General features: G+C 46.9%; 1 protein-coding gene across 1 annotated transcript in view; it reads left to right on the top strand.

Moving 5' to 3' along the window:
- The window catches only part of LOC115329792 (acid-sensing ion channel 1C), a 76305-nt gene that overhangs the window by 37252 nt on the left and 18136 nt on the right, over nt 1-20917 (top strand). The window contains exons 5-7 of the mRNA XM_042286262.1: nt 3343-3503; nt 8452-8556; nt 10722-10845. Of these exons, the coding sequence (XP_042142196.1) occupies nt 3343-3503; nt 8452-8556; nt 10722-10845 (390 nt within the window). The remainder of the gene's footprint in view (nt 1-3342; nt 3504-8451; nt 8557-10721; nt 10846-20917) is intronic.

Below are 20917 nucleotides of genomic sequence, written 5' to 3'. Positions count from 1 at the left end.
CGTTTAGTTTATGAAAAAATAAGAATAGATACCTAACAAAGCGGGAGCGTTAGTGGCACCCCAGTGTTCAAGCAGTCTCAGAGACAAGAAGGCTTTCACCTTCTTTGCCTCTGCAACCGCGTTGCCATTGAGACCGCAATGCCATTAGAGCTGAGTTGACACAGACAGAATGATGACGGGCGTTTCTCTCCGAAAACCCGGCCTCAAGGATGCGCGTCTAGCCTTCGTGCTTGCTTTGGCTGCATGCGCATGCATAAGGTGCACCAGACGACGACGCGTTATGGAAGTTATAAGAATCTCACGCTGGTGACGGACCATCCGAAGGACCGTCCTGCCTTTTTAATTTGTTACCTTGTTTCTTCATCAGATGAAAGAAGCCTAATCATCAGTGTTTTTAGTTATAAAAGTGTTGTAACAACTTTTGTATTTTCAGTAAACACCGCTTAGAATTATTGACACGTTAGCGTTAGTACCTGCATGATAAGAATAAGCTGACGCCGTCCGTCTGTGAACCAAACAGTGGTAAGGGAAACGCGCCGCGTAGAGGGGCAGAGAGTAGTGAGGAACAAGGGGGAAAGGGAGGCGACGTCACGGGGCTGAAGCCAATGCGCGTGCGGATGCTGGGGCGAGTCTGAACCTGCAGGTGTGCGGAGCACGTATGCCTTGGCTTGTGCTATAAAATAAAGTGAGAACCAAGTACTACCGCTGGTTCGAGTAGGTGTCAAAAGATTTAAAGTAAGCTCAATTGGTGTATTCTTAGGGAATGAGTTATCATGACCCTTAGGGAAATGCCATGCACGTCTTCCTTTGGAAAACGCTAACACTGGCTTCGTAACGAAGCCAAGAAGATGCAGCAAAGAATAGAAGAAGCAAAACAGATAGCCAAGAGAGAAAGTCAAAACAGAAAAGTGAAGGGATCAGCGTTAGAGTTTCCCAAAGGGAGACGTGTGTTACGTTTCCCCAAGAATCATGATAACTCAATCCCTAAGAATCCATGAATGGATCTTCCTTCATTAGTTTTTCTTGGTATTCACTACCTATAAAACACATGTTTTTGTTTGTTTTTTAGCAGAACGACAATCGCTAAAAAAAGAAAAAAAAAGAAAAAAAAAAAGCAGCGTTCACTTTTTTATTTCGCACCAAAAACGAGCAACCCCGTGATCTGGAGTTAATTATATGCCGAAAATGTTTATCATAACCACGCGCTAGGGTTTTCAATAGAAAAAGCATGCACCAAGTTTCACACACTCTTAAGGCTTGGCTATTTTCCTCATCGCAGCGATTGGGCACGAGCCACTACCCGAATGCATGTCGAGGCCTTGATTGTCATATGACCTCAAATCAAGAGCTCGTGTCATGATCGGCATTTAAACATCGTCACCGCGGGGATCGCAAAGCTTCATAACGAAATCCTGGGAATGGCATTGTTGTCAATGCTAACGGTGCCACCTTCACAAATTCGTAATCAAGATTTGCAGAGAAACTAAAACGAATCGTCCACATTTTCATTGAAATAACGCAATGTCAAAGAATGTTCTCGTTCAGTCGGATTGTGTGCGAGTATACATGGGTTCAGTTGTGCCAATAAGCTTGCGTAAGGTGGGAGACATGGCGATAACTCACTTTGGGGGCTCTAAGCATCCTAGGAATCCATAAATCATAACGATGCGCTGCCGATTTTGCTATTCAAAAGAGCAGTCAAAGATCGAAAACACCGAGGTCATCTCCGTCGATGGGAGGAGCATTGCTCCGGCCGATATGCGACCAATGAAAGCGCGACATTTTCTTGAGATTGCAAACACTGTTATTGCAAAATGTTTGTGCTTTTGGAGATGATAAAAGCAATTATGACTAGTCGAAAAACTGTAATTTTTCACGGATAGGAAACGTAATACTGCGATAATCATCTCAAGACTAACACACTATGTTTTTTTTTTTTTTTTTTTTTTTTTTTTGTCTTTTACTAGAGTAATTGGTCCGGTTGTCAGTTCTCGAGGTGCGCTCACTGGGTGTAATCGTAATCCGGGCTGTATGGGCAACGAGCTGTGCGCATTCAAGATTTCGCTCCGCGGTTCTATTGTCGGAAGCGCGAGGATCCTTCGCTTGCTATTGATTGGCAGTGGTCCTGGTTTCAGAACATGCTGCTCCCATCGCCGCAGATGACCTCGGTGTTTGGCGATCTTTGATTGCTTTTTTAATGAGGATATTGGCCACGTATCGTCATGAGTTTGCGATTTCTAGGATGCTTAAGCAACGGAGTCAGTTATCGCTATTCTTAGGCGATCTCAGACACTTCTCCCGGGCACCTATTTTTGTAGGAATTTCTGGAACGCTGCTTTGCTGCTTTTTACGTAGCCTATTGTTTGGCCAACGTAAAACTGCCCTTCAACCTTGAACTAAGGCTTTTTTTTTATAGAAACTTTTCAGTTCCTGCATCACGAAAAGAATATATATGTACCGGATCCTTCAGAACGACAGCGTTCTGGTATTGATCGGATTATTTGTCGCTTAGAAATACGGCTGTGTAATTTTTTAAAAATATGTATTTGTTCAGTGACTGAGTGATTGATCGATAAATTCATAAATCGACTGATCGATAAGTTGATGTGAATATTTGACGGGTTTATTTATGTATTATTGCTCATTCACTAATTCTAGAGCACAGCTCTTAGCTAGGCTACCCTTCCCAGGTTGAGCGGCGACGGCGTCGGCGTAACCACGCGCGTTACACTATGGAACGTCAAAGTTTCCCCCTAAATTTAGCTGGGAAACTGAATTAGTGTTGAGTTCTCGTGACGTCAATTTCCCCGCTGAACTTAGCGGGAAAATTTTCGCTAAATTTCTTGCTAAATTTAGCAGGGAAACTTGGCCTGCTAAATTTAGTGGGGAAATTTAGCGAATAAATTTCCGCTAAATGGGAGGCGAGGAGGAGAAGGGGAGGGTACGGAAGGGGAGGAGAAGTATACCCTCCCCTTCGTTCCCTTCCCTCCTCCTTCTGAAGAGCTGCGCTCTAATTTCGCATTACACAAAATTGTAAATGTCTTTCCTTTTTTTTTTCATAAAGTCATTTATGTTTGCTTGTTTAGTTTCACTTATTCTACAATATTGCCAGCCGTGAGTACGGTTGTCAAGGTAAGGATTAACACCGATCAAATAAATAGATGTGAAAGAAATGTAAATATCAACTACAACAACAATGTGCTACTAGCGGATGACGGTGCTGCTACAACGATTAATTATCTTATACAAATGCGATGTAACGAATCACAAATGATAAAACATATGCAGTGACCCCTTGAGTAATTGAAATGTAAAAATTGTGCTCCGCTATATGATGCGTAGGTCTTCTAATGTCGCTGAACATGGAGCCCGACGAGTTCCTTCCGCTGACCGTGGAGGCTGGTTTCTACGTGATGATTAACCAGGCTGGCACGGAGGAAGAGGTTTTCGACAATGCTGTGTTCGTCCCGCCGGGAGCCACCACCTACATCGGCGTGGTCAAGGTATTGTCACGAATGAAAAGGTGACGACACGAAGAATAACTAAGGAAACAGAAACGTTTAATGTGGCGAAATTGTGCTGAACCAAAAAGGAAACGGAAAATAACAACAGGGAGTCGCGGGCGTCGAAATCGGCGTAGCAGCAGGTTCGAGTGCAAGAGCAAGACTGTTCGCTGCTCGTCATGCGGAGCACCTTTTGTACGGGCGTGGAGCTCTGGAACAATCGGCGTGAATAGTTCGGCGCGTAGAACATTCGGACCCCGAACAAGCAACAGAGTTTTCGAGTTTACCGGAACGCGTCATTTACACAAATGACAATAAGGTACGTTTGCTTCCAGGAATCTAACTTCTGCCCTTTGCGTGCGAGCTAGACACGATAACCATTCGGCCACGGACGCTCTTCCTCAAAGGTGTGCGTGGCATTACTCCTCTTTTAAAAAGACCATCGTCTCGATGCAACATGCAAGGAAACGAAAAAGAGGAAAAGAAACAAAATATGGGGAAATTACGGATGCGGATGAAACACAAAAGCTGATAAATCGAGCGTAGTACGGGATCACAGTTCACAGTCTTATTGAGCTTAGTGCGTCCTGAGGCACGAGACGTGGACGACTTCAGGTCGTGGTACGCGGCATGGTGATGTTCTTGTTTCTTCGAGCATCACCACGTAGTTGTGATCTCCGACTCGACGAAGTACCTCAGAGGGTTCGAGGTACCGTTTCAGGAGATTCTCACAGACCGCGGCGGTGAATCGGTGTCCACACCCACACCCCGTGTCCGGGTTAGAAGTAGACGTCCCGACGACGATGGTTGTCGCGGCCGGCATCAACAGGTTGTTGATCTTGAATTCAGATTCTGACGAGCTAGCGGACTTGTCCTGCATGGCCGTTGTGAAACCTCCAGGATGTCGTCGCTTCCGTAGAGACTTTGTCTTTGGGACAACATTGCGTCCAGCATCATCGTTACTTTGCAACCTTGAACCAGCTGAAATGGTTTCACCCCGGTGGTCTCTCGCACGACCGTGTTGTAAGCAAACGTAATGTAAAGTATCACCTCCTACCACGCCTTGTGCTCTACGTCGACGTACATTAAAACCATCTCGGTGATTGTTCTTATCAAACGCTCCGTCAGTCCATTGGTCTGCGGGTGGTACGAGGTGGTACGATTGTAGCGGTCAAGCGATAATCACGGGCATGTCTGGAGCACAAAGACACGTCACAGTAAAGGCCTGTTCCCACATGCAGCGGAGCGCTACAAGCATAGCGCTTACCTCGCGCTAAGCGCGTGCTGATGGGAGCGTTCACCAGCTTTGTATTCCACCGTCGAAACTGTTGCTCATGGCAGACGATAAGTAGCTGACGGCACGTGAGGAGCGCTACATCAGCGCTTCGCTGCATGTGAGAACCGGCCTTAATGCATCGCCCAGTGACATGCAAGGCGTGGCGCGTACTCGACACGAGAGCACGAGCTCTGCCTGAACAGTGCGTGACTGGTAGGGAACGTAGGTTCGAGCCCAAGAACGATACTGGTCGTGGTTTGCCCCGAGGAGTCCCTTTTGTACACGCGTAGGCTTCTGGAACAATCAACGTAGACAGTTGGGCGAGCAGAACATTCGGACCTCGAACAAGCCAACAGGGTTCTTGAATCTACCAGAACGTGACATTCATAGAGATAATGAAAAGGAGTCAAACGTCGGCCCTTTGCGTGGAAGCCAAGCACAAGAAGTATTTGTCCACGGGCGGGCTTGCTCGCAGGCGAACGTGGCAGCAGGTACCTAAGCTAGTATGCCAAGGAATTTGCACGTGGAATTTTCTGCATCTAATGTTATAGTTCGTTTGCGATAAACGCCAACCATTTTGCTGAAAAGCCTTTAGTTTTTGTCTCTTGGCATTCTTCAGTTATGCTCGAAGCATGTTTGCCACATACATACGTATGTTTCGAAGATATCTGCCCACGGCTCTTGCATGACCAGTCTCACGGGATCTTCACATACAGAAGAAGCACGCCTCAGACTCAGTCTGCTGCCTGTCTTTTGTATGATATATAAGCAGTGTGACCGCGGCTTTCGAGAGCACATGGCATGTCCTGCACAGAGGGAGTTCTGGAGATCCATACATTGGACTCCATCACTTGTCTTGAACTTTACAAACGCCCACGTCGGAGAGCGTGCCAAAACCAGAGGTCGGCATTTTAGGTCGCCCTCACTCACCCTCACCCTCACAGCCACACTCACCTAAACCCCTCACTCACCCTCACCCTCACAGCTACATTCACCTTCAGCCCCTCACTCAACCTCACCCTCACAGTCACACTCACCTTCAGCCCTTCACTCACCCTCACTGAACCTCACGGCCCTCACGCACTCACCGCCCTCACGGCCCTCACGCCCCTCACGCCCCTCACCGCCCTCAAGGCCCTCACGGCCCTCACGGCCCTCACTCACTCATGGCCCTCACGCCACTCACAGCCCTCACGTCATTCACCGCCCTCACGGCCCTCACCGCCCTCAGCGCCCTCACGGCCCTCACCGCCCTCACGGCCCTCATCGCCCTCACGGCCCTCACGCACTCATAACCCTCACGCCACTCACTGCCCTCACCGCCCTCCTCGCCCTCACGGCCTTCACCGCCCTCACGGCCCTCACGCCACTCACCGCCCTCACGCCACTCACCGCCCTCACGCCACTCACCGCCCTCACGCCCCTCACCGCCCTTGCGGCCCTCACACCCCTCACGCCCCTCACGCACTGATGGCCCTCACGCCACTCAGGCCAGCTTCAGATGGGGCAATTTCGCCCAGAAACTTTACGTCGCAACGCCCGCGATCACACGCAGCAACCAATTGCTGCGATTTGCCATCGTCATCATAAAAGTTTATTTTTCTTGCACTATTTAGACACAATTACACGTTATAAACGTGTTTTTATTCATTTAAATCTCATTAAGAATACCTTTCTGAAACAGTTTATTTCCAAAAAACGATCGATTTCAAACCAGAACCAAGTCTTTTGGTGTCATCATCACCGGCACGAGGTATCACGTGAAAATTTTGTGTCCCTGATTGGATGCAGCCGCTTCAAACGTATTCGAATTGCTCCAAGTTGCTTGCTTATTTCGAGCCGGACCGATCTCAGTAATTCGTGTCGATCTAGGGAAAGCTAGAGAACAACCCGCCATTAACACCAAAATTTCTGAGAAAGATGCTCGATCTGAAGGGGGCCTCACGCACTCACCGCCCTCACGGCCCTCACACACCTCATGCACTCACCGCCCTCACGGCCCTCACGCCTCTCATGCCACTCACTGCCCTCACGCACTCATGGCCCTCACACCCCTCACGCACTCACCGCCCTCACACCACTCACGCACTCACGGCCCTCACGCCACTCACCGGCCTCACGCCCCTCACGCACTCATGGCCCTCACGCCCCTCACGGCCCTCACCGCCCTCACGGCCCTCACGGCCCTCACCGCCCTCACCGCCCTCACGGCCCTCACCGCCCTCACAGCCCTCACGGCCCTCACTCACCCTCACACTCATGAATATTCCTGGTTCAGAAACTCACTCACCCTCACCTCACCTGTGAAGATGAGGGTGAGTGAGGGTGAGTGAGGGCCCTCATGAGTGAGGTTTGCCGAGGTATGGCCAAAACAACACCCGCCATTCACAGTGTGTCTTAGTCATTAGTGACTTATCGTATATTGTTCAAACCAGAAGGCGAAGGTCGCTCTTTACCTTATATTTTGATTTAAAGGATTCGCATCGCTTTAATTCAAAGTGCGTTTCAATAACACTTTTTCAGAATAGTCGCACATTTTTTTTTTTTTGAATTATGGGTAGTGTCGTTTTAAGTGTTTATAATTTTTATTTTGCAAGCGATCATTTACCACCTTAGGCGATTGGCCAAGGAAGCTCCGCTTCCAAAATCTTTAAAGCTATGATTACGAACAGCTAAAAAAAGGCAGGGCGTGACTTCTTGTGTTCTCGAGACTTGGCTTGGAACACGTTATGCGACGTTCTCCTCGTCTAAAGCTGCAAGCTCATTGGCTGCGACGCGATACTTAGATGCCACTGAATTGCAACGTCCTTCGGTTCTTAAGCTCTCAGTGCTATTTAACGTTACATTGACACATTGCGTTATGTTGCTTGACTGGACCGACACTCAGATCAGGGGTATTACGAGGGTCATTACAGAATTATACGCACTTCTCTTAGCAATTCTGCTGGTCTTATCAGCGATTTCAGTATGTTGTCGCTTTCTCTCCATTCACTGCTGCAAAGGTGTGAGCGTGTTGCACCAGCTTGTGACTGCGGTGCGAGAAACAAATGGCTGACCCAGTTGTGATTAGAATGAAAGAAGGGCAGCGTGGGCAGGGGTCAGTTTTTCGTTGTCTTAGGTTGTGTCTAGCACTACTTTTTATTCGAGACTTTCTGCAGAGTATGTACGAAGTGTTTTATCTCGGACAAGTGTATTTGAAGGGATATCTAATTTTAAATACAACGCATAAGTATCAGCCCCGAAGAAGCTCTAGTACGCTCGTTGACGTCCATGATTAATAACGACACTAACTGTGCACATTTTTTTTTTTTTATAAAAGAGCACGCAAGTTTGTTGGAAGATGGACGAAGTTAAGTTAAAATCTCCGTGGTTAGGTCCGTGGGTAAGTTTGTCTCCTCTGAAAGTTGCTTAATATAAACCTTACAGACAAGGTACGAATAATTTGCAAATTACCCACATACATAAAAAAGGGAAATATTTTTCAGCCGTTCAGGACTCGTTGGATATGAGCGGAAGAACTCATCATCGAATACCCTGAGTGGATAGTTGAGCGTGTTGGTGTCTAAATTAAGAAAACACAAGAGTAACATAGAAAAAAAGACTGGCGTCTATATTGTCTTTTCCGTGTCCCTTCTTTCGTTTAAGGAATGCTCTCGCCTTTACTATTTCCAGACGACCTCTAAAAACCTTGAGCCACCTTACAAGAGCCCCTGCCAGCACGACTGGCCCGAGAAGCTCAAGAAGTACGTCGCCCCGGGAGTCGTGTACACCAAACGAGTGCGTATACGGCGTATTTTGATTTGCATGCACTCTCGAAGCTTGCAAGAAACAGTTGAGGCCCGTGCGATGGTTGTGGGGACATCAGGATACCCTAGTATACACGCTGCACGTATGCTGGCGCACTTAACGCTGAAAAATTATCTCTAACGCTCTAACGGTATATTCGGCGGGTCGTTTTTCAGCGGCCCAATTCATGTGTATCGGATCTGAGAGATTCGGGAGCGCCTCCCGATACGAGATAGAGGAACGGCACGCCAGTCGAATGCTCGGCAACGTTTCCGAGCGGCCAGAGCACTGTCACGGAACCGGATAACGAGGGCAGCTTAAGAAACCGCTCGACTGCCATGGCGCAAGATAACGCCCGATATGAAGGGTTTTGCCAATGCCTTTTATCCGTCGGTTCAGCACCCCTGAGGGGCTACGTTGGACGTTTACACGTACATTCTAAAAAGTCACGGAAGGTCGACGTATTGGCGTCTAATTCTTGGAGGCGATTGCCTCCACAAACGTGTCGCCAATACGTCACATTCGTCACCTTTTTTAAGTGTACATGTAAATGTCTAACCTGCACGTCGCACTACCATCGCCATGTCCACTTGCCCGGACGGAAAATGGCAGCCTTCAATGCTGAAGCTGGTCTTTGCTGCGAACATCACCCGTCAAGCGCCGAGCATTTCCTCTACTCACTGGAGAGCACAGTGGGATCGGTGTGACATCAAACATGGCGGCGTCTGACACTAAACCTTTCGAACGTATCGGCTTCTTTGTCTTTCAACCTCACAGTGGAAACGGCTAAAGTGGCTAGTGTCGCGTGACCGGTCGTCTGGCACGCGTTTTCGCCGCTGCCACTTGAAGTCAGAGCTCGTCAAAGCGCTACAAGTGAGAGGACGGCGCGATTTGAAAATCTTAGAGCAGTCTGAAAGCGCCATTGATTCTACTTGGGGCGCCCGACTTCGACCAACCAAATGGGCATCGGCTTTTGAGACTGCTCCATAAGGCTGGAAAGCGACCAATTTAATATATCGTAAGAAAGCTTGAGGTTTTTAGTGCGAACTTTTTCCTGAACCATGGTGAGTAGCAAATAACACCAAGTGGTTGCGCATTAGTCCTGAGGCAACACCTCCCTTAAATAAAGCCAAAGGGCTGCAGTTCCAGCGTCACCGGAAGAAGGCTAACGAGAGGAAGAAAACTGTTACGAGCGCTGCGACAGTGCTCTGTTGGTACTCACTGTTATTCAGAGGGAGCACAAGGCCCTGCCGAATGCCGACGCTGCAGTCGTGTCAGATCTCTTCTTCAGACGACATCGAAAATGTAGCACTACGACCTTGGTATTTTTACTCCGTTATACATATTAGGGAGTTTTAGGGAACCGTTTTTGCACATCCGATGCGGTACGACGGGCCCTCCGGTTCGCACTGCGCCTGTGCGCGTCTTATGCGGAAGCACATGCGCAGTTCGTACCAGAAGGCCCATTGTATCCTATCGGACGTGCAAAAGCGGTTCCCTAAAATTCTCTATTAAGTCTTACCGCAGCCGACGCCACAATACGGTATAGGGAATCAAGCAGCACCCATGGTATATCGGAAGGGCGCTCGTCGTCTTGGCCGTAGCACCAACCAAACCGATTACAAAAACAAACGAACGGGGCTGCGGTTCTGGTGTGCTTCGCTGCAGAATACGCCCCAATGCGATCTTGCACGTTTCGCGGTGTCAATTGACGAAAGAAATGTGACGTGACGCATTTGTTTACTACGCACACACAAAAAAAAGTCGTTCTTGAGAGGTTTTTTTCATTCCTCAAGCACTCTTTCAACTTGTGAAGAAAGGTTTCGCCTCATTAACTATTGCCCTGTGGCGTACAAGAAGAACAACTGACGATAAAGAACTTTTTTGCATAAAAAATAGTTTAAAAATAACCTATAGGTTTTTCACGAATAACTCTTTTAGAAAGTCATTAAAAGAGCGTTTAAGGTTGAAAAATATGAACAAACCAAAGAACCTCTAGGAGCTCTTTCACGACGAGATTTTTTTTAGAGTTTGCCGCCTGCCTCAAGGTGCAACGGTCACCGCAACGAGGCGCTGCAAAAGCATAACCCCGTTTTTTTTTTTTTTTTTTCTTTTGGAGATTTGCGGTTCTGATATGTCTTCCGACCCGTGCGCAGGCCTGCGACGAGTACTGCTACCAAGTACACATCTTTGAGACGTGCGGATGCCGCTCATTCAAGCACATCAGGGTCCTGGTGCCAAACGTCATGAAAGTACCGGTCTGTTCCGACGTCCTCAAAGGTAGATCTTTTATACGAGACAAGTATTTTATGAAAAACGACCGGCAGTCTGCCATTTCAACAGGATTGATATTAGACTGTGACTGAAGCCACCTTATACTCCGTTCACTCTTAACAAGGGGTATACACAAGAGCGAGAAATCTATGCTGGGATGTGCGTGACGTCGACAGCAGTCGCAAAGTCTTCCTCTGCTTCCTCGTTTACTCCGAAGAAATGTCAGGGGGAGGGATGTCAGCGTTTGGAGTCCGTTTGAGCGGTTTCCACACTTGATACCACCGCAGAAAAGTTTGCTCAGCTCTATACATTTGACAGCGAATATTTTAATGACAATCTTTTCTTGAAAACAAGCTGATCCGCTGCCAAAGCAGGATTGTTTGTGCCGCCCGAGCATCCCTGCCTCCCTCCGCTGCGTGATGCGCGCGCAGGGGAGAAATCCCCGTGATTTCCTTCTCGTGTGAATATCCCTTAAAGGAGCTGTGCAACGATATTCAATTGGAATGTTTTTCTCTCTACACGAGCTTACTGGCACACCTGGGACTCAAGGATACTCACACGCAACGCCATTGGCCAAGAAACTCCTTTGTTGCGGTGTAATTTCGAGGACAAAAGCGATCATTTTCATTCAATCTCTCCTTTGCAAAATTTGATGACGTAACTCGGGGATCGCAGTACACCCAAGTGACGATATTTGAATGCGGTTCATAGATTGGACCCGAGCATTGCGTGGGCACTCGACTTAGGCTCGTGATAATTACTAGCTCGAGAAGCGTTCGGGTAGTGGCCCGTGTCCAATCGCTGCAACGACGACAACAGCCGAGCCATAACAATGTCTGGAACTCAGCGCGTGTCCTGCGCTTTGCCAACCCCAGCGCGTGGCTATGAGCAACATTGGCGGCATATAATCGGCTCCAGATCACGTGGCCGCTTGTTCTGGCTGCGAGTTGAGGGGGTGAACGCTACTCGTTTTTCTTAAATTTTTTTTCTGGGACTTCTATTGCGTGGGGTGAAAAACGAACGCGTGTTTCATAGGTCATTAACGTTAGGGATCCGTTTTAAGCGGTATTTGTGCAGAGTACAAAAATTGTTGCACAGCTCCTTTAAAGGGATACTGAACCAAAGAATTTAGTGTCCATAATAAGTGGCGCACGTTCTTTCCACGAGCCAGCAGCCGCCGGTGTGTGCGAGCACACGCAACGAAAATGACGTCAAAGACCTCCACGCGCTCTTTAAGAGGACAGTGAAATGAACGGACTTCGGGCCGAAGGAGAATAAAGACAGGCTTTTCATCTTTACAAGTGAAAGCTACGTGCTTGTTAGATCAATAGAACTATTGCTATATTACCCAAGCATCAAGGAGAAAGCAGGGATTGGTGTTCCACGCGCCGCACGTGCTGGCCTCAGTAGTAGCATACTTGTACACGTTACTAAAAAAAAGTAAGGAATTACAGTTACAGTTACTCAGGTCTGAAATGTAATTTATTACAATTACAATTACCCTTCCGTAAAAGTAAGTGACCGTTACTCCGAAAAGTAATCCGTCACTTTCGCGGCGTTACTTTCAACTTTACTGCACTATTAATAGGAAACAAACGAAGAACATTATAGATTATGAAATTGTTTATTGTTTGATCAAGTCACACTTTGTTGATCTTCAGCAGTAGCTGACTCTCAAGAGTTGCATCCGACATCTTTCCCCGCTTCTTTGTAAAGATGTCAGCCGCCACGCTGAATACCCTCTCCACCGAGGCACTGGATGGGAGCGCAGTATTATAGCGCACAAATGCTTGACGCACGGCATCGTACCTCTGAAGTGAGGCGATGGAAGTGCACTCTGCGTCCTGGAGGAAATGCAAAGCTTCATTCTGGGAGATGGAACTTGACGCCGTTGTCATTGCAAAGCTGAAGTAATCGCCGGAGGAGTGGTCCGCGCCGTCTTCCTGGGTAGATGGCGTGCCAATCGCAGTTGTGCTCCTTAGCAAGGGCGACTCAGCTCGTCCGTCAGCTGCTCATAGAGTAATATAGCAAACGTAAAGAGAGGACACAAGAGCCGATTCGCGGCCCAGATAGTGCGTTTAATACCCTCCGCTATGTGGCGCTTTTCTGTAATTTGGTTAAAATTAATTAGAACTCTTTCTGTGAAAAGTATTTATTTTTTAAATGACAATGCTTTAAAATTGTTTAAAGTACTTAAAGGGAAGATGGGGCACTTCTACATTTGAGAAAAAACGCTTGAATTGCGTTCATTTGGCCTTTAGAATAACAGATATCAAAATTATATTTCAATGCGACGCGCCGGAGAGCCACAAGAGCACTTTCAAAATAGGGCTGAAGCCCCGCCCCCCTAGCCTTGGGCAGCCAAAAGGGCCGTCGATGACGTCACGGACAGCGACTTTCTTTCGCGTTTTTCTCGCGTTTAACAATACTTACGCAGCAAATGGTTTGGGTATTCGGGTTCACGGGGTAAAAATACACTAGAATTAACTTCTAACTCATTTTTTCCAAGAAGCTCCGTAGCTTCCCTTTAAAACGACTAAATAATTTAAATCAAGTACGTCATAAAAACCACGTGATGAATGGCGCCTGCCATGGCCTGCCTGCCTGCACGCCGTCGCCTCTGCATCATTCTGCATGGCCTCTGCTCGTCCCTGCGTCGTTCGTCTGTGCCGTGCGTGCCGTCCATCTGTGCTTTCTGCTGCATCATGTTCGGTTGACTTTGCATCAACCGAGGTGACGCATGACCGCCCGCGTGCTCGCATGCTCGGCGTGAATTCGTGCAGCCGATCGGTTGGAGCTTCTCGCGCTGTTGTTTCTGCCGGGCTGTCTGGCTGCACTTGAACGTGTGTGCATGTTGATTTTCGATGAAATTGTTTTAAAAAAAGAATTTAACTTACGACCCTGCACACGACATTGTCCATGGGTTTACAGATGACGGTGTTAAACGAACCTCTGACATTGCAGATAGAGCCTTGGTTGTTATGCTGTCTGAAATTCCAGGAGGTGCGTTTAGCCTCTTGCATACACTGTTGTGCACACTCCAACAACGTCTTCTGTTTAACGCAGTCTCATTTCTTTCATTCGGGAGCTGAAAAGGGCGGTGCAACGATATTCAATTGAAATGTTTTTCACTTTACACGAGCTTACTGGCACTAGTGGGACTCGAGGATACTCGCACGCAACACCACTGACCAAGAAACTGCTTTGTTGCGCTGTAATTTTGAGGACAAAACCGAGTGTTTTCATTCAATCTCTTCTTCGAAGAACCTGATGACGTAGCTGGGCGGTAGCAGTACCACCCAGTGACGATATTTGAATACGGCTCATAGAACCCGAGCATGGCGTGGACACTCGATTTGGGCTTGTGATAATCGATACCTCGAGAAACATTCGGGTAGTGTCCTGTGTAGAGTTATTATTCATTCGGGTAGTGTCCTAGCAGTACCACCCAGTGACGATATTTGAATACGGCTCATAGGACCCGAGCATGGCGTGGACACTCGATTTGGGCTCGTGATAATCGATAGCTCGAGAAACATTCGGGTAGTGTCCTGTGTCCAATCGCTGCAGTGACGACAACAGCCGAACCGTAACAATGTCTGGAACTCAGCGCGTGTCCTGCGCCTTGCCACCCCAGCGCATGGCTATGATCAACATTGGCGGCATATAATCGGCTCCAGATCACGGGGCCGCTTGTTCTGGCTGCGAGTTGAGGGGGTGAACTCTGCTCGTTTTTCTTTATTTTTTTCTGCAACTTCGATCGCGTGTGGTGAAAACGAGCGGGTATTTCACAGACCATTAACGTCAGGGCTTCTTTCTAAGCGGTATTTGCGCAAAATACAAATATTAGTGCATCGCCCCTTTAAGACTGTTGACTTCACAGTAAAGGCTGTGGTCTCTGGTTAGGGGGCTTCAAACGTAAGCTTCGTGTGTGTGGTGATAAGCCATTTTTTGAAGTTGACAACGAACACGTTTACTTTGTCTTTGATGTTCCGCACCTTCCAAAAAACAACCAAGAGCAATCTCCAAGCCCACAAACTTTGCATTGGAAATGAGGTCATTGAGTGGTCTTCTATTGTTGAACTTTATTGTTCTATTCATGAGATGAGCTTGCAATTGGCTCCGAAACTTACTGAGAGACACATTTTTTTCAAGAACCTTTCTGTAACATGGAAGAAAATTGTGCCCCACAGGTACTGAGTGCCTCACTCTTTCTTGCAATCATATCCCTTGTTTATGCCAAGGAACTTCCTGAGGCAGCCATGGCTACAGCCTATTTCTGTGATAGGATGTGCATACTTTTTGAATTGTCTAAATAGCTAAAAAATTTAAGAAGACAGGACAGAAGCTGCGTCATGCCATTCTGAAGGGAGAATCTGAAATACTTGATTTTCTCCACCAGTAACTCGGATGGATTTCAGCATGGCAGTTCCAAAGTAGGAGGAATCATTGGGTGGCAAGTTACTATGAAACGTGTCCTCATGCTCTGGGATGAGCTTTCAAGCAGCCATGACTTTAAGTTCTTACTTACACGACGCCTGCAGCAAGACACACTTGAGAACGTTTTTTGGAGCTATATGCGACAAATGCTGGGCTGCAACACGAACCCAAATGTGCATCAGTTCACCTCAGGACTAAAACACCTCTGGATAAAGAAACTGTTCGAACTGTCGGACAATGAAAACGTAGAGGATGATAAGGCTGACCTCCTAAAGGAGTTGCAAATATCTTCGCACCATGAAAGTTTAATTTCAGACATTGTGAAATGTTTCCAATTGATAACTTCCCGCCACTAGAGGATATTTCTGAGCTGGCATCAGACATCAGGTTTAACATAATTGATGACTCGTCCACTTTTTTATTATGTTTGGGGTTATTTGATCAAGCTTTTGCTTGAACAGACAACTTACAACTGTGGCTGTTCTCAGCTGCTATCGGATAAGACTAATAACTTGACCAGGCCTCACCAGTACTGGCTTGTTCCTAAAGCCTACCACGTGCCTGGAAAATTCTTCGGGAATATAGTAGTACCATCACAGGCTGCCTTCATTTCATTCAGCAACTGAAAAATCACTTTTTTCCCCATAATAGACAGTGTGACACATGTTCGAGGAGTGTGTGCAGCCTTGTATAGCACACTTTGAGTTCTGGGTGGTTTTAGCCTTTGCGCAGAGGAGTACCACAAAGGGTTTTTAAATTTGTTTTGCAGAATACGCCTGTGTTGACATGTTTGATTTCTTAACCGGAATTCGGACAAAGTTCGGTTGCACTCTTCACTGGCTAGTAAGAACGAGACAGATTTAACTGTTAATAGTGTATTAACAGAGGCGGTTGCCAAACCAAAAACAAAAATTGCTTATTAAGTGGGCGGTGCAGCTTGCCGCTCCAAATATCTGTTTCCCTTCAGCGAATGTGCATCACGGCTCCCTAACAAAACTATTTGTCCACTTTCTACAAAATTTCGATAGAAAATAGTGTATAGAGGCTAAAAGTATTTGAAAGAAAATGTATCCACTTTTGTATCCACTGTCCATAGTTTTTTAGCCGCTTTTTTCTGAAGCCATATTTCTTTTCTGAACAATTTCGGGGAATGTTTACGGACGTTGAATCTTGTCAGATTTCGAATAGAGTTCTCATTGTTTGGTAATGGCTCACCCGCAGTGAGTTTGAGGCTATGCAAATTGGTGTTTTTTTTTATAATTGCCGGAAATCGGAAATTTGTACTATCCGGCGTGTGCTTCGCACTGTTATTATACTCTAATGACCGGTAATGATAGCGATGTCTTATTTATTTCTGCACTTGCTTCCCGTACCCGAGTCGGCGTGAAAGTGAATGTATCGTACAGCATGTTCTCCGTGGAAAGGCTTTGTTAACTTGGTTCCGCTAAGAATCTATTACGAATTGTACGATATGCCGAAGTCCTTCATATTCATTTATTTTTGTGAGTATCGATCTCCTTCGTATAAAACATAGAGAGCTTCTGAAGTAAATCATGTATACATGAATGTGGCCCAATAAAATGTGTTCGAACCCCTTACTGTTGTTCACCCCAAAATGCTCCACCAGTCAGGAGTCAATGCGGCGATTGTGTAACTTCAATGCTTTACAATAGAAAAAGAACAAGAAATGTATGTACTTCTGCTTTGTGAAGTAAGTTGAATGACACATTTTGCACGGACTCTATCGTAAAAAAATAAACCAAACGTGCGTCTGTATTAAAAAAAAAAGAAAACAGCGGCTTCGGGAGTCAAGGAGCTCCCGAGAGCCGAGCGAGGCGGAGAGGAAAGAGAGAGCGAAGGATACTGGAGAAACCGGAGCAGAAACGCCCAAACCGAAACCGAAACTAACTTGACCGGAAACGGAATCAGATTATACTTAATACCGCCCGCTAGGAGCGCTACCTGTCACTGGTCTATCTGGGCCGCTGGGGCCTATGGCAGTGTCCGCTCTTTACCTTGTGTATATTACTCTATGAGCTGCTCGGCGAGAGCTTCACGCCTCGCGAGATCGGTGACCCAGTTCGCTTTGAAGCGCGGGATGAGCGCTGAGGCCAGCAGGAGCTCCCGGTCGCCGTGCAAGTGATCAAACCTAGAAGACCAATATGTGCATCTACATATAAATCATTTCACAAATATCGCCAATTTGAAGAGAATGAACGTCGGTCAAGACGCCGGTGGCTAAGCTGTTTTCAAAATGTGCGTTGCAAATGTGAAAAAAAAATCAATCTGATTTTTATATTATTAGACATAACCAATGCAAACACCAGGGCGCTCCCATATATAGACTAATAAAAACGAATGTTAAAACAAGTAAATGTAGGCGCACGTATGCCATACTTACCGCTTCTTTATGCCGTTTAAAAGCGCATGGACCAGCGGCCGGCGGAACTGCAGTCCAGTGTTATCCAGATGGTGAAGACGCAGTTGTAAGACGGTTATTGTTGGGAGCAAATACCCGATGTTCATGCTCTCGTCTTTCTGTATGACATCAATGGCGCAGGCCAGAGGTTTCATGACCTGCACGAGTTACGTAGCAGTAAAAAACAGATTATTAAGCATGCCATACGGCAGCGAGGCAGAAAGTTGTGCGAGTTGGTTAAACATCTTACAAATTAAAACACCGCAAAAAAAAAAAAAAAAAAAAAAATGAGACAGGAGAAACAAGGAAGGCACAAACAGGCACAGCCCTGTGTCTCGGCCTTTTTGTTAATTTTGTCTGAGTTTCTTAGTTGTTGCGCTGTTTTATTTTGCATTATGCGATACAGATTCAAACCGCATTACTTTCAGGACCTGTTTACTCCGTAGGAATACACAAATAAATACATCTTCACAATTTGAGCAGACATTGGGGTAATGCCATTTCCCAAGAGTACCAAATATTAAGTAATAAGTTTAAACCACATATAGATTATTCATAAGTGCATGTCGAATTGTTTCCGTGACCACAATATATTTATTCTAGTTTTGCATTGCAATTTTTTGTTCATAAAACCTAGCGTACACGAAAATTAGTATTCAAGGGAACCTGCACTGGATGCCGAGATGACTATTTCCGGTTAACTTCCCGCCGAAAAAATATATTTAAAGGTCCCCATATATTATAAAATCGAGATTACGGTCTGTTATAAAAATATGTTCTGAGATTCGGGCTTCTATTGTGAGCATGCAGCCTTGAGCGGTTCTGATCATTAATATTTCACAGCTCAATTATGCACGCTTAGCTCTCATGCAATAGACGCGCGAGACGCAAGAATGCAACACCACGGTTTCCTTCGCACCCGCGGACGTAAACGCACATTTGGATTTGCTTAGAAATATTGTATTGCAGCATTTCAAGGTGCCTTGAATATAATATTTGTGTTCAGGCACGTAGCCGAGGGAAAGGCCCATGGGGCCCGCCCCCCCCCCCCCCCCCCCCCGAAATCTTCCATTTTGCTGGGACCTCCTCTCCCCCTACCCCTCATACAGCATTTTGTCATGGGCGAGCCCCCCCCCCCCCCCCCCCCCCCCCGAAACAATATCCTGGCTACGTGCCTGCTTGTGTTGTATGTATCCTTATGCAGTGGGAAGTTAGTCATTATAATGGACGTCTGGTATATCAGCTGTGGATAAGAAATTTAGCCAGTGCAGTACAGCTGTTAGCCTTGGGTCTTTAACGTGCACCTCGCAGTAGTGATACACCACCGTTCGCCGGCACGATGCTATACAGCTCGAAACGGGCAGGGGTAGAAATTCTGCAGCGAGAGTTTTCGCTACGTGTTCCGAGCTGAAGTGCGCTAACCCACTCGGCCACCGATTTCCCTTGTAAACGCTTTGACAGGCGTTTGCACACAAACGAAACGTAACTGATCGCTTTGGCTATCCTGTGCATTCAAACATACGTGGGCTGAAAAACACGTGCTTTCAAGTGGCACACCGATGTCGTACATTGACTTTCAATGTCGTACACTGGTAAAAATTAAATAAGAAAATTTTTCTTACCCCATAGTATTCCTTCATGAACAGAAGGTCTCGCGGTCGCTGGAACTGCCGCACATGCAGCGCCCTGCACAGCCCGTCGATGTCCTTCCCATCGCAGTCCAGGGCAGTAAGGCAGTCTAGGGCGTCAAAAAATGAATTCCACCGCGTAGAGACTGGTCTCAGGAGGCTCTTCCCGCAGTACTTCATGATGGTTTCCGCTGCGATGGCCGACTGCCTTTGTTTGCACAATAATGCATGACACGTGCCGAGGACCGATCTAAAGGGTCTTGAAAAAATCTCGTGCCGCTCAGCCTCCGACGCATCCGCCGTCGCTACCAAGTTCAAGGTGTGTGCAGAGCACCGACGGTGAGGAGGAAGGCGGGCTTCGCCTGCGGGTACGTTGTCTAGCAAAGGCGCCACCTCCACGGCCTCGGTGAAGGCTTCGTCATCTTCGTCGTGACGCGCGTCTTCGACATCCTTTTCGCCAAAAAGTCTGCACGAAAAAGTAAACAGAAATGTTTGAACCGAACTTGCGCCCACAAAATTAAAGTGCGATTGACATACCTGAAGGCTTTGACAAAGTTTGCACCGTTGTCCGTTATCACCTTCGTAACCTTTCCTCGCAGACCGTAGTCGTCAAAGGGGTAGAATTTTGTCCAATTTTGTCATAGGTGACTCGTCCAGTCATGCGACGGCAGAGGAGAACGGCGGATTTCCTGCTGAGGGAGGGCTCAAGCCAGGGAACGGTAGCCGCCAGGTAGCTCCTGTAATGAAAAATTGGTGTATAGAAGATAACCCGTATATTTCGCCAATTTTGCTCCGTCAGGTCAATACCAGACACGCCGTGTTTTAATAGCATTTAACTACAGAAGCACAAATAAAAAAGAAAAAAGAATTGTCAAATACGACAAGGTCATTTGGCCAAAAACTGGTCTACTTCAAGGTGGTAAAGACGTCAGGGAGACCGTCCAGCTGCCCAATCTCCAGCAAGGGCTGTCTACCTCTTGTAACGCTTAGAGCCTTGTGACCTTCGAGCTGGCACGCACAGCCTAAGCACTACTGCAGGCAGCTAGCGAGTGCTGGAGCTCGAGGGTTAAAAAAATAAAACGCCCCGCGTTCTTGTTCCTTTTCAGCTACACGAGACCTCACATTGAAAGCATGCAGCTCAGGCATAGCCGAAATACGGTTTAGATAAGTAGTGAAACACTGTAAAGGAACGCCCCCCGTATGACTCAGAAAACGACGAAAGCGATCGGTGCTTTGGGGAAGACATCATATGTCACGTCTGCTTTAAAGGCAGTTGAGAAACGCATTATTTGAGCTCACGCTGATAGCTTGAACTGTTTTCCAAGCTATTATGAAACAAGCTGAAGACAAACGGCATTATTAGAAAGCAGCTACTGCTTGTTAAAAATCGATCAACGCATACTAAAATTCAGGGTTCAGTAAATAACTGTCTTTTGAGAATGTGTGCCAACAACACAGCAGTAAGAATCAGTGCTATAAAAATGTGTGCGCTTTCTACAGGCAGGTGACCAAAAACCCTTACCGTCGAAAGGTCGTCCAGCAGTCCGCTGTCACCGTCACGTATGTCACCTCTCCCAAAGTTGCCTTGAGC

Source organism: Ixodes scapularis, unplaced genomic scaffold, assembly GCF_016920785.2.
Source record: "Ixodes scapularis isolate PalLabHiFi unplaced genomic scaffold, ASM1692078v2 PGA_scaffold7__128_contigs__length_106722199, whole genome shotgun sequence".
Taxonomy (NCBI): Eukaryota; Metazoa; Arthropoda; class Arachnida; order Ixodida; family Ixodidae; genus Ixodes; species Ixodes scapularis.
The sequence above is the reverse complement of the archived record's forward strand: the minus strand, read 5'-3'. Positions and strand labels throughout refer to the sequence as shown.